The sequence below is a fragment of the Salvelinus alpinus genome, chromosome 8 (assembly GCF_045679555.1).
Source record: "Salvelinus alpinus chromosome 8, SLU_Salpinus.1, whole genome shotgun sequence".
Taxonomy (NCBI): Eukaryota; Metazoa; Chordata; class Actinopteri; order Salmoniformes; family Salmonidae; genus Salvelinus; species Salvelinus alpinus.
In genome coordinates, this window is record NC_092093.1 from 4,257,662 (window position 1) to 4,270,002 (window position 12,341).

A 12,341-nucleotide genomic window follows, 5' to 3' on the forward strand; every position below is an offset into this window, starting at 1 on the left:
GGAGAGGGAAAGAGAGGAGAGAGAGGGAAAGAGGGAAAGAGAGGAAAGAAAGGAGAGAGGGAAAGAGGAGAGAGAGGGAAAGAGAGAGAAAGCCTTGTGGGAAAGCTAGAAAGCTGTGAGAAGTTTTACAATAAGTTTACTTATCTGTTTATCTGCATATTTCAAGACATATCAGGGTGCGGTGAGAGACCCAATGGGGTGGACAATATTATCTCTGTCTCTTGTATTGAAGAAGCTATTTACTTAAAATACAGGAAGTAAGATAATACTCCAATGTCAAGAGAACGGAAGAATCAAATGCTTTATTATTTATTATTTAAATGTTGAAACAATCTGGCGACAGACAGAAACAACACGATCTAAAGTCATACGAGGTAGAATCTTAGTGTTAGAAACAGTACTTTTTTTGCAGTTTTTTTTAGACAATAAACAACTCAACTTTAAAGTGTTCAGTGACTATTTCCGCATTTTGTTACGTTACAGCCTTATTCTAAAATGTATAAAATAGTCCCCCCCCCCTCATCAATCTAGACACAAAACCCCATAACGACCAAGCAAAAACTGTTTTTTAGAATTGTTCGCTAATTTATTAAAAATTAAAAACAGAAATATCACATTTACATAAGTATTCAGACCCTGTACTCAGTACTTTGTTGAAGCACCTTTGGCAGCGATTACATCCTTGAGTCTTCTTGGGTATGACACTACAAGCTTGGCACACCTGTATTTGGGGAGTTTCTCCAATTCTTCTCTGCAGATCCTCTCAAGCTCTGTCAGGTTGGATGGGGAGCGTTGCTGCACAGATATTTTCAGGTCTCTCCAGAGATGTTCGATCGGGTTCAAGTCCAGCTCTGGCTGGGCCACTCAAGGACATTCAGAAACTTGTCCCGAAATCACTCCTGCGTTGTCTTGTCTGTGTGTTTAGGGTCGTTGTCCTGTTGGAAGGTGAACCTTCACCCCAATCTGAGGTTCCAGGAGCAGGTTTTCATCAAGGATCTCTCTGTACTTTGCTCAGTTCATCTTTCCCTAAATCCTGACTAGTCTCCCAGTCCCTGCTGCTGATAATGCTCATGAATACATCATATCTGGTGTTGCACTAAAGACACAAAAGGAACGTGTTCTATGAGGTCACTTTGAAAACAGGAAGTGTTTTCTGTAAGAAATGCCCCGGAGCATCAAGTCAACGGGCGCATGTTTAAACCCCTCCTCCTTTTCAAGAGTTTCCTACATTCCCTGTGTGTGTGTGTGTGTGCATTCCTGTGTATGTGGGTGTGTGTGTGTGCACGTGTATGCATTCCTGTGTATGTGTGTGTGTGTGTGTATGCATTCCTGTGTGTGTGTGTGTGTGTGTGTGTGCATTCCTGTGTGTGTGTGTGTGTGTGCATTCCTGTGTGTGTGTGTGTGCACGTGTATGCATTCCTGTGTATGTGGGTGTGTGTGTGTGCACGTGTATGCATTCCTGTGTGTGTGTGTGTGTGTGTGTGTGTGTGCATTCCTGTGTGTGTGGGTGTGAGAGAGAAAATGAACCCCCTTGATAACAGATGGAAACATCTAATTTAAAAGTTATTTTATTTTGAAATGATTTAAAATACAAATTATATATATATATATAGTTTTTCCCCATTTACAATGCCTGTTTTGTAAACCAAAGTGGCAGATAGTTATTGTGTTAGGTAGATATTATAATTCCTGTTGGTCAGCGGTTCCCCTATGTACAGATCTAGTGTCAGTTTCCCCTTCCCCCAATCCTGACCTTAATCAGCATCTAGGAGCCCCTTCCCCCAATCCTGACCTTAATCTGCATCTAGGAGCCCCTTCCCCCAATCCTGACCTTAATCTGCATCTAGGAGCCCCTTCCCCCAATCCTGACCTTAATCTGCATCTAGGAGCCCCTTCCCCAATCCTAACCTTAATCTGCATCTAGGAGCCCCTTCCCCCAATCCTGACCTTAATCTGCATCTAGGAGCCCCTTCCCCCAATCCTAACCTTAATCAGCATCTAGGAGCCCCTTCCCCCAATCCTAACCTAAATCTGCATCTAGGAGCCCCTTCCCCCAATCCTAACCTTAATCTGCATCTAGGATCCCCTTCCCCCAATCCTGACCTTAATCTGCATCTAGGAGCCCCTTCCCCCAATCCTAACCTTAATCTGCATCTAGGAGCCCCTTCCCCCAATCCTGACCTTAATCAGCATCTAGGAGCCCCTCCCCCCAATCCTGACCTTAATCTGCATCTAGGAGCCCCTTCCCCCAATCCTGACCTTAATCAGCATCTAGGAGCCCCTCCCCCCAATCCTGACCTTAATCTGCATCTAGGAGCCCCTTCCCCAATCCTAACCTTAATCTGCATCTAGGAGCCTCTTCCCCCAATCCTAACCTTAATCTGCATCTAGGAGCCCCTTCCCCCAATCCTGACCTTAATCAGCATCTAGGAGCCCCTTCCCCCAATCCTAACCTTAATCTGCATCTAGGAGCCCCTTCCCCCAATCCTAACCTTAATCTGCATCTAGGAGCCCCTTCCTCCAATCCTAACCTTAATCTGCATCTAGGAGCCCCTCCCCCCAATCCTAACCTTAATCTGCATCTAGGAGCCCCTTCCCCCAATCCTAACCTTAATCTGCATCTAGGAGCCCCTTCCCCCAATCCTAACCTTAATCTGCATCTAGGAGCCCCTTCCTCCAATCCTGACCTTAATCTGCATCTAGGAGCCCCTTTCCCCAATCCTGACCTTAATCTGCATTTAGGAGCCCCTTCCCCAATCCTAACCTTAATCTGCATCTAGGAGCCCCTTCCCCCAATCCTGACCTTAATCTTCATCTAGGAGCCCCTTCCCCAATCCTGACCTTAATCTGCATCTAGGAGCCCCTTCCCCAATCCTAACCTTAATCTGCATCTAGGAGCCCCTTCCCCCAATCCTGACCTTAATCTGCATCTAGGAGCCCCTTCCCCCAATCCTGACCTTAATCTGCATCTAGGAGCCCCTTCCCCCAATCCTGACCTTAATCTGCATCTAGGAGCCCCTTCCCCCAATCCTGACCTTAATCAGCATCTAGGAGCCCCTTCCCCCAATCCTGACCTTAATCTGCATCTAGGAGCCCCTTCCCCCAATCCTAACCTTAATCAGCATCTAGGAGCCCCTTCCCCCAATCCTAACCTTAATCTGCATCTAGGAGCCTCTTCCCCCAATCCTAACCTTAATCTGCATTTAGGAGCCCCTTCCCCCAATCCTAACCTTAATCAGCATCTAGGAGCCCCTTCCCCCAATCCTAACCTTAATCTGCATCTAGGAGCCTCTTCCCCCAATCCTAACCTTAATCTGCATTTAGGAGCCCCTTCCCCCAATCCTAACCTTAATCAGCATCTAGGAGCCCCTTCCCCCAATCCTGACCTTAATCTGCATCTAGGAGCCTCTTCCCCCAATCCTGACCTTAATCAGCATCTAGGAGCCCCTCCCTCCAATCCTAACCTTAATCTGCATCTAGGAGCCCCTTCCCCCAATCCTAACCTTAATCTGCATCTAGGAGCCCCTCCCCCCAATCCTAACCTTAATCTGCATCTAGGAGCCCCTTCCTCCAATCCTAACCTTAATCTGCATCTAGGAGCCCCTTCCTCCAATCCTAACCTTAAACATTATTGGGGAGGATCAGCATCTAGGAGCCCCTTCCCCCTACATCATGTTTGTCCCATGAGACATCCCAAATGGCACCCTATGCCCTGCATAGTGCACTATCCCCATAGGGCTCAGGTCTAAAGTAGTGCACTATATAGGGAATAGGGTGCCATAGAAATAAATACTCACAGTACAACTATCACCTCGTGTGTCTGATGTATGCCAGCTGCTATAAACCAAGGGACTGCGTTTGCGTGTGGTAATGGGGGACTGTGTGGTAATGAGGGACTGTGTGGTAATGAGGGACTGTGTGGTAATGAGGGACTGTGTGGTAATGGGGGACTGTGTGGTAATGGGGGACTGTGTGGTAATGAGGGACTGTGTGGTAATGAGGTACTGTGTGGTAATGGGGGACTGTGTGGTAATGGGGGACTGTGTGGTAATGGGGGACTGTGTGGTAATGGGGGACTGTGTGGTAATGAGGGACTGTGTGGTAATGAGGGACTGTGTGGTAATGAGGGACTGTGTGGTAATGAGGTACTGTGTGGTAATGGGGGACTGTGTGGTAATGGGGGACTGTGTGGTAATGGGGGACTGTGTGGTAATGGGGGACTGTGTGGTAATGGGGGACTGTGTGGTAATGAGGAAATGCGTGGTAATGAGGGACTGTGTGGTAATGAGGGAATGTGTGGTAATGAGGGACTGTGTGGTAATGAGGGACTGTGTGTGTGTGTGGTAATGGGGGACTGTGTGGTAATGAGGGACTGTGTGTGTGTGTGGTAATGAGGGACTGTGTGGTAATGGGGGACTGTGTGGTAATTAGGGACTGTGTGGTAATGAGGGACTGTGTGGTAATGAGGGACTGTGTGTGTGTGTGGTAATGAGGGACTGTGTGGTAATGGGGGACTGTGTGGTAATGAGGGACTGTGTGGTAATGAGGGACTGTGTGTGTGTGTGGTAATGAGGGACTGTGTGGTAATGGGGGACTGTGTGGTAATTAGGGACTGTGTGGTAATGAGGGACTGTGTGGTAATGGGGGACTGTGTGGTAATGAGCGGAAAGGCTCTGGAGCAACGAACCACCCTTGCTGTCTCTGCCAGGCCGGTTCCCCTCTCTCCACTGGGATTCTCTGCCTCTAACCCTGTTACAGGGGCTGAGTCACTGGCTTGCTGGTGCTCTTTCATGCCGTCCCTAGGAGGGGTGCGTCACTTGAGTGGGTTGAGTTACTGACGTGATCTTCCTGTCTGGGTTGGCGCCCCCCCTTGGTTTGTGCTGTGGTGGAGACCTTTGTGGGCTATACTCGGCCTTGTCTCAGGATTGTAAGTTGGTGGTTGAGGATTTCCCTCTAGTGGTGCGGGGGCTGTGCTTTGGCAAAGTGGGTGGGGTTATATCCTTCCTGTTTGGCCCTGTCCGGGGGTTTCTTCGGATGGGGCCACAGTGTCTCCTGACCGCTCCTGTCTCAGCCTCCAGTATTTATGCTGCAGTAGTTTATGTGTCGGGGGGCTAGGGTCAGTTGGTTACCTGGAGTACTTCTCCTGTCTTATCCAGTGTCCTGTGTGAATTTAAGTATGCTCTCTCTAATTCTCTCGTTCTCTTTTTCTCTCTGAGAACCTGAGCCCTAGGACCATACGTCAGGACTACCGGGCATGATGACACCTTGCTGTCCCCAGTCCGCCTGGCCTTGCTGCTATTCCAGTTTCAACTGTTCTGCCTGCGGTTACGGAACCCCTACCTGTCCCAGACCTGCTGTTTTCAACTCTTAATGATCGGCTATGAAAAACCAACTGAGATTTATTCCTGATTATTATTTGACCATGCTTGTCATTTATGAACATTTTGAAAATCTTGGCTCTCTCTAATTTTCTCCTTCTCTCTTTCTTTCTCTCGGAGGACCTGGGCCCTAGGACCATGCGTCGGGACTGCCGCCCGTGGTGACTCCTTGCTGTCCCCAGTCCGCCTGGCCTTGCTGCTATTCCAGTTTCAGCTGTTCTGCCTGCGGTTATGGAACCGCCACCTGTCCCAGACCTGTTGTTTTTCAACTCTTGATGATCGGCTATGAAAAGCCAACTGAAAATTATTCATGATTATTATTTGACCATGCTTGTCACTTATGAAAATTTTTTGAACATCTTGGCATAGTTCTGTTATAATCTCCACCCGGCACAGCCAGAAGAGGACTGGCCACCCCTCATAGCCTGGTTCCTCTCTAGGTTTCTTCCTAGGTTTTGGCCTTTCTAGGGAGTTTTTCCTAGCCACCGTGCTTCTACACCTGCATTACTAGCTGTTTGGGGTTTTAGGCTGGGTTTCTGTACAGCACTTCGAGATATTAGCTGATGTACGAAGGGCTATATAAAATAAAATTGATTGAAATTGATTAATGAGGGACTGTGTGGTAATGGGGGACTGTGTGGTAATGGGGGACTGTGTGGTAATGAGGGACTGTGTGGTAATGAGGGACTGTGTGGTAATGAGGGACTGTGTGGTAATGGGGGACTGCGTGTGTCGTAATGAGGGACTGCGTGTGTCGTAATGAGGGACTGCGTGTGTCGTAATGAGGGACTGCGTGTGGTAATGAGGGACTGCGTGTGGTAATGAGGGACTGCGTGTGGTAATGAGGGACTGCGTGTGGTAATGAGGGACTGCGTGTGGTAATGAGGGACTGCGTGTGGTAATGGGGGACTGCGTGTGGTAATGGGGGACTGCGTGGTAATGGGGGACTGCGTGGTAATGGGGGACTGCGTGGTAATGGGGGACCGTGTCGTAATGAGGGACCGCGTCGTAATGAGGGACCGCGTCGTAATGAGGGACCGCGCCGTAATGAGGGACCGCGCCGTAATGAGGGACCGCGCCGTAATGAGGGACCGCGTCGTAATGAGGGACCGCGTCGTAATGAGGGACCGCGTCGTAATGAGGGACCGCGTCGTAATGAGGGACCGCGTCGTAATGAGGGACCGTGTCGTAATGAGGGACCGTGTCGTAATGAGGGACCGTGTGGTAATGAAAGCGGTCTGATTTGAACCTTCTCTCCCAGTTACAGGTAGCACTACACTCGAATGTAAATAATAATTATCGATAAGTCTTGATATTCGCCACCAAAGATAGTTATTTTTCTCCCAACAGAACTACAAAATACATGATATTTTCGGACCACAGAGCTATAAGCAGTTGAGCCCCGTTTTCATTTACAAAATAATAGAAGTAACCTAGAAAGACAGATGTTGAACGGCTAGTCCCCCCGGCGCCCGTCCCCCCCGGTCCACCGCGTCCCCACAGGCGCCCGGTCCACCGCGTCCCCCCCGGTCCACCGCGTCCCCACAGGCGCCCGGTCCACCGCGTCCCCCCCGGCGCCCGGTCCACCGCGTCCCCCCCGGTCCACCGCGTCCCCACAGGCGCCCGGTCCACCGCGTCCCCACCGGTCCACCGCGTCCCCTCCGGCGCCCGGTCCACCGCGTCCCCCCCGGTCCACCGCGTCCCCACAGGCGCCCGGTCTACCGTGTCCCCACAGGCGCCCGGTCTACCGTGTCCCCACAGGCGCCCGGTCTACCGCGTCCCCACAGGCGCCCGGTCCACCGCGTCCCCCCCGGCGCCCGGTCCACCGCGTCCCCCCCGGTCCACCGCGTCCCCACAGGCGCCCGGTCCACCGCGTCCCCACCGGTCCACCGCGTCCCCTCCGGCGCCCGGTCCACCGCGTCCCCCCCGGTCCACCGCGTCCCCACAGGCGCCCGGTCTACCGCGTCCCCACAGGCGCCCGGTCTACCGCGTCCCCACAGGCGCCCGGTCCACCGCGTCCCCCCCGGCGCCCGGTCCACCGCGTCCCCCCCGGTCCACTGCGTCCCCACAGGCGCCCGGTCCACCGCGTCCCCACCGGTCCACCGCGTCCCCTCCGGCGCCCGGTCCACCGCGTCCCCCCCGGTCCACCGCGTCCCCACCGGTCCACCGCGTCCCCCCCGGTCCACCGCGTCCCCACAGGCGCCCGGTCCACCGCGTCCCCACCGGTCCACCGCGTCCCCCCCGGCGCCCGGTCCACCGCGTCCCCCCCGGTCCACCGCGTCCCCACCGGTCCACCGCGTCCCCCCCGGCGCCCGGTCCACCGCGTCCCCCCCGGCGCCCGGTCCACCGCGTCCCCACAGGCGCCCGGTCCACCGCGTCCCCACAGGCGCCCGGTCCACCGCATCCCCACAGGCGCCCGGTCTACCGCGTCCCCACAGGCGCCCGGTCTACCGCGTCCCCACAGGCGCCCGGTCTACCGTGTCCCCACAGGCGCCCGGTCCACCCCGTCCCCACAGGCGCCCGGTCTACCGCGTCCCCACAGGCGCCCGGTCCACCGCGTCCCCCCGGCGCCCGGTCCACCGCGTCCCCCCGGTCCACCGCGTCCCCACCGGTCCACCGCGTCCCCACCGGTCCACCGCGTCCCCACGGCGCCCGGTCCACCGCGTCCCCCCGGTCGTCCGGTATATCGCGTCCCCACAGGCGCCCGGTCCACCGCGTCCCCACAGGCGCCCGGTCCACCGCGTCCCCACAGGCGCCCGGTCCACCGCGTCCCCACAGGCGCCCGGTCCACCGCGTCCCCACAGGCGCCCGGTCCACCGCGTCCCCACAGGCGCCCGGTCCACCGCGTCCCCACCGGCGCCCGGTCCACCACGTCCCCCCGGTCGTCCGGTCCACCGCGCCCCCACCGGTCCACCGCGTCCCCCTAATTTCAGTTTGTGACAAAACAAGCAATCTATAGTGTAGAGAGTAATTGTACCGTCTAAAACCGCTGTGAAATATCTACTCAATAACCAAAAATATTAAATATTTTGCTGTTTAAAACCAAAACCAAAAGTAATTAGACAAAACAAAAAAGAAACTTAAGTACGGGAAGCATAGAAACGTACAGAATGCTATTTCTATCACATATCAGACTTGCTTTCAACGAAGTATTACAGATCTATAAACTGACATTTCTATGTGAAACCTTTTATACTACTGTACATACTCTGGGGGACGGGGGTTTTGGAATGAGTGACGTTGAAAACTCAAACTGCGAACAAAAACAAAATGTCATGATTTCAATTGAGTCCATTTCTGATATTTATTTTGATAAGGGAAGTTGTTTACACACCCCTGGGGGAAACACAGAGCCTCAGTAACCAGTCCGCTGGACCACAGTGTGAAAGAGGAGCGTACACACACTCTCGCTTATTCACACACACATTCAGACAGACACACACACTCATTCAGACAGACACACACACTCATTCAGACAGACACACACACACACACACACTCATTCAGACAGACACACTCTCTCTCTCTCTCTCGCTTATTCACACACACACACACACACACACACACACACACACACACACACACACACACACACACACACACATTCAGACAGACACAGACACACAGGGCTGGATATATATATTGATAGCTGTCCTCTGAAAGTGAACATTAAAGTCAGGACACGACCCAATCTAGGTCTCCGTAGAAAAGGATGTGAGGGGCGGATAGGGAGGTCCACAGTCCATGTCAGTATGGGTGTGTATACAAACTACCCTGGGGTGGGTGTGTGTACAAACTACCCTGGGGTGGGTGTGTGTACAAACTACCCTGGGGTGGGTGTGTGTGTACTAACTACCCTGGGGTGGGTGTGTGTGTACAAACTACCCTGGGGTGGGTGTGTGTGTACAAACTGCCCTAGGGTGGTTGTGTGTGTACTAACTGCCCTGGGGTGTGGTTATATGTGTGTGTGTGTGTGTTTAGTCGTTGTCTTCATCCTCCTCTTCGCTCTCCTCGATCCCGTCACTGTCCTCCTGTTCCTCGTCCTCCTCCTCTGTTTCTGGGATGTCCCACTGGGGGTGGTTGTCCAACACCGCCTTGGCCTCGTGCACCTCCAGCTGGCGCAGTCAAAACACACAGTTAAATTATACAGTCAACACACACCTCCAGCTGGCACTGTCAAAACACACAACCCACAGTCACAACACACAGTTACAACATACAGTTAAAACACACAGTCAAAACACACAGTCACACCACAGTCAAAACACACACAGTCACACCAGTCAAAATACACACAGTCAAAACACACACACAGTCAGAGACTGCAGACAGAAATGAGCTGCTGGTTTGAATCCTATTGTACTTCAAACTATATCTCCACACAGTGTAACATAACTACTGTAGCAGGTCAAAGCTGTGGGCTGTAAAACCTTGGTAAGAGCATATGGGTGGAACAGGCCTATTCTCACTTTTAACACTTTAGTTTCTAATATATCACACGCACACAGACAGACACACAGGTGAGTTGTAAGGTCTCACCTTGAGTGGCCTGATCTGATCCAGACCCAGGTAAGAGTCAGAGCGGAGGATAACAGAGTACTGGTAGTTTCCTGTTTTAGAGGGCGCTGGGAACTTCAGCTCCACCTGTCAGAGTGACAACACACATTACAAAACATTAAACAACACCGTCCTAATCTTGAAGTGTCCCCCCTCCATCCTTTTGCCCTCAGAACAGCCTCAAGTCATCAGGGACATGGGACTCTACAAGGTGTTAAAGCGTTCCACAGGGATGCTGGTCCATGTTGACTCCAATGCTTCCCACAGTTGTGTCAAGTTGTCTGGATGTCCTTTGGGTGGTGGACCATTCTTGATACACACAGGAAACTGTTGAGCATCTCACACACACACACTCTCTCTCTCTCACCTCTTCTGTGTCTTTGAGTGTACAGACGTGGTATGGCATGGAGACTAGAGTCTGGTCCTTGCGGTCAGCAATGTAGAGCCACCACCACTCATGTTTCTCCTCTGGGTAATACAGGCTGTAGACCGGGTGGGTGACCTTAGACTTCGTCTCCAACAGCGCCCTCTCCCTCCGCTGGATACTCTGCTGCAGCGCCTCCCACTCCTGGGGTGGAGAGAGAGGGGGGGGGGGGGGGGGTTATACCTGGTCTATACTGCTCTAGACTGCTCTCCAACCCTGTTCCTGGAGAGATACCCTCCTGGAGGTTTTAACTCCAACCCTGTTCCTGGAGAGATACCCTCCTGGAGGTTTTAACTCCAACCCAGTTCCTGGAGAGAGACCCTCCTGTAGGTTTTAACTCCAACCCAGTTCCTGGAGAGAGACCCTCCTGTAGGTTTTAACTTCAACCCTGTTCCTGGAGAGACCCTCCTGTAGGTTTTAGCTCCAACCCTGTTCCTGGAGAGATACCCTCCTGGAGGTTTTAACTCCAACCCTGTTCCTGGAGAGAGACCCTCCTGTAGGTTTTAACTCCAACCCAGTTCCTGGAGAGAGACCCTCCTGTAGGTTTTAACTCCAACCCTGTTCCTGGAGAGACCCTCCTGTAGGTTTTAGCTCCAACCCTGTTCCTGGAGAGATACCCTCCTGGAGGTTTTAACTCCAACCCTGTTTCTGGAGAGAGACCCTCCTGTAGGTTTTAACTCCAACCCAGTTCCTGGAGAGATACCCTCCTGTAGGTTTTAACTCCAACCCTGTTCCTGGAGAGACCCTCCTGTAGGTTTTAGCTCCAACCCTGTTCCTGGAGAGATACCCTCCTGTAGGTTTTAACTCCAACCCAGTTCCTGGAGAGAGACCCTCCTGTAGGTTTTAACTCCAACCCTGTTCCTGGAGAGCTACCCTCCTGTAGGTTTTAACTCCAACCCTGTTCCTGGAGAGAGACCCTCCTGGAGGTTTTAACTCCAACCCTGTTCCTGGAGAGAGACCCTCCTGTAGGTTTTAACTCCAACCCTGTTCCTGGAGAGCTACCCTCCTGGAGGTTTTAACTCCAACCCTGTTCCTGGAGAGAGACCCTCCTATAGGTTTTAACTCCAACCCTGTTCCTGGAGAAATACCCTCCTGTAGGTTTTAACTCCAACCCTGTTCCTGGAGAGATACCCTCCTGTAGGTTTTAACTCCAACCCTGTTCCTGGAGAGATGCCCTCCTGGAGGTTTTAACTCCAACCCTGTTCCTGGAGAGAGACCCTCCTGTAGGTTTTAACTCCAACCCTGTTCCTGGAGAGAGACCCTCCTGTAGGTTTTAACTCCAACCCTGTTCCTGGAGAGAGACCCTCCTGTAGGTTTTAACTCCAACCCTGTCCTAGAGAGAGACCCTCCTGGAGGTTTTAACTCCAACCCTGTTCCTGGAGAGATACCCTCCTGTAGGTTTTAACTCCAACCCTGTTCCTGGAGAGAAACCCTCCTGTAGGTTTTAACTCCAACCCTGTTCCTGGAGAGAAACCCTCCTGTAGGTTTTAACTCCAACCCTGTTCCTGGAGAGAGACCCTCCTGGAGGTTTTAACACCAACCCTGTTCCTGGAGAGAGACCCTCCTGTAGGTTTTAACTCCAACCCTGTTCCTGGAGAGAAACCCTCCTGTAGGTTTTAACACCAACCCTGTTCCTGGAGAGAGACCCTCCTGGAGGTTTTAACACCAACCCTGTTCCTGGAGAGAGACCCTCCTGTAGGTTTTAACTCCAACCCTGTTCCTGGAGAGAAACCCTCCTGTAGGTTTTAACACCAACCCTGTTCCTGGAGAGAGACCCTCCTGGAGGTTTTAACTCCAACCCTGTTCCTGGAGAGAAACCCACCTGTAGGTTTTAACTCCAACCCTGTTCCTGGAGAGAAACCCTCCTGTAGGTTTTAACTCCAACCCTGTTCCTGGAGAGAAACCCTCCTGGAGGTTTTAACACCAACCCAGTTCCTGGAGAGGAACCCTCCTGGAGGTTTTAACTCCAACCCTGTTCCTGG

General features: G+C 52.4%; 2 protein-coding genes across 3 annotated transcripts in view; one reads left to right on the plus strand and one right to left on the minus strand.

Moving 5' to 3' along the window:
• Positions 1 to 6,317: 6,317 nt before the first annotated feature.
• Positions 6,318 to 8,318, plus strand: LOC139583851 (basic proline-rich protein-like). The gene is made up of 2 exons (XM_071415397.1): positions 6,318 to 6,602; positions 6,882 to 8,318. Exons 1-2 carry the CDS (start codon positions 6,318 to 6,320, stop codon positions 8,316 to 8,318), a joined length of 1,722 nt encoding a protein of 573 aa, XP_071271498.1.
• Positions 8,319 to 8,663: 345 nt separating this feature from the next.
• Positions 8,664 to 12,341, minus strand: part of sec63 (SEC63 homolog, protein translocation regulator) — a 33,620-nt gene continuing 29,942 nt past the window's right edge. For both annotated transcript variants that reach the window (XM_071412448.1, XM_071412447.1), the window contains exons 18-20: positions 10,303 to 10,503; positions 9,918 to 10,022; positions 8,664 to 9,493 (exon numbers count right to left, since the gene is read on the minus strand). In XM_071412448.1, the coding sequence (XP_071268549.1) occupies positions 9,356 to 9,493; positions 9,918 to 10,022; positions 10,303 to 10,503 (444 nt within the window). In that variant the 3' untranslated portion in view covers positions 8,664 to 9,355. The remainder of the gene's footprint in view (positions 9,494 to 9,917; positions 10,023 to 10,302; positions 10,504 to 12,341) is intronic.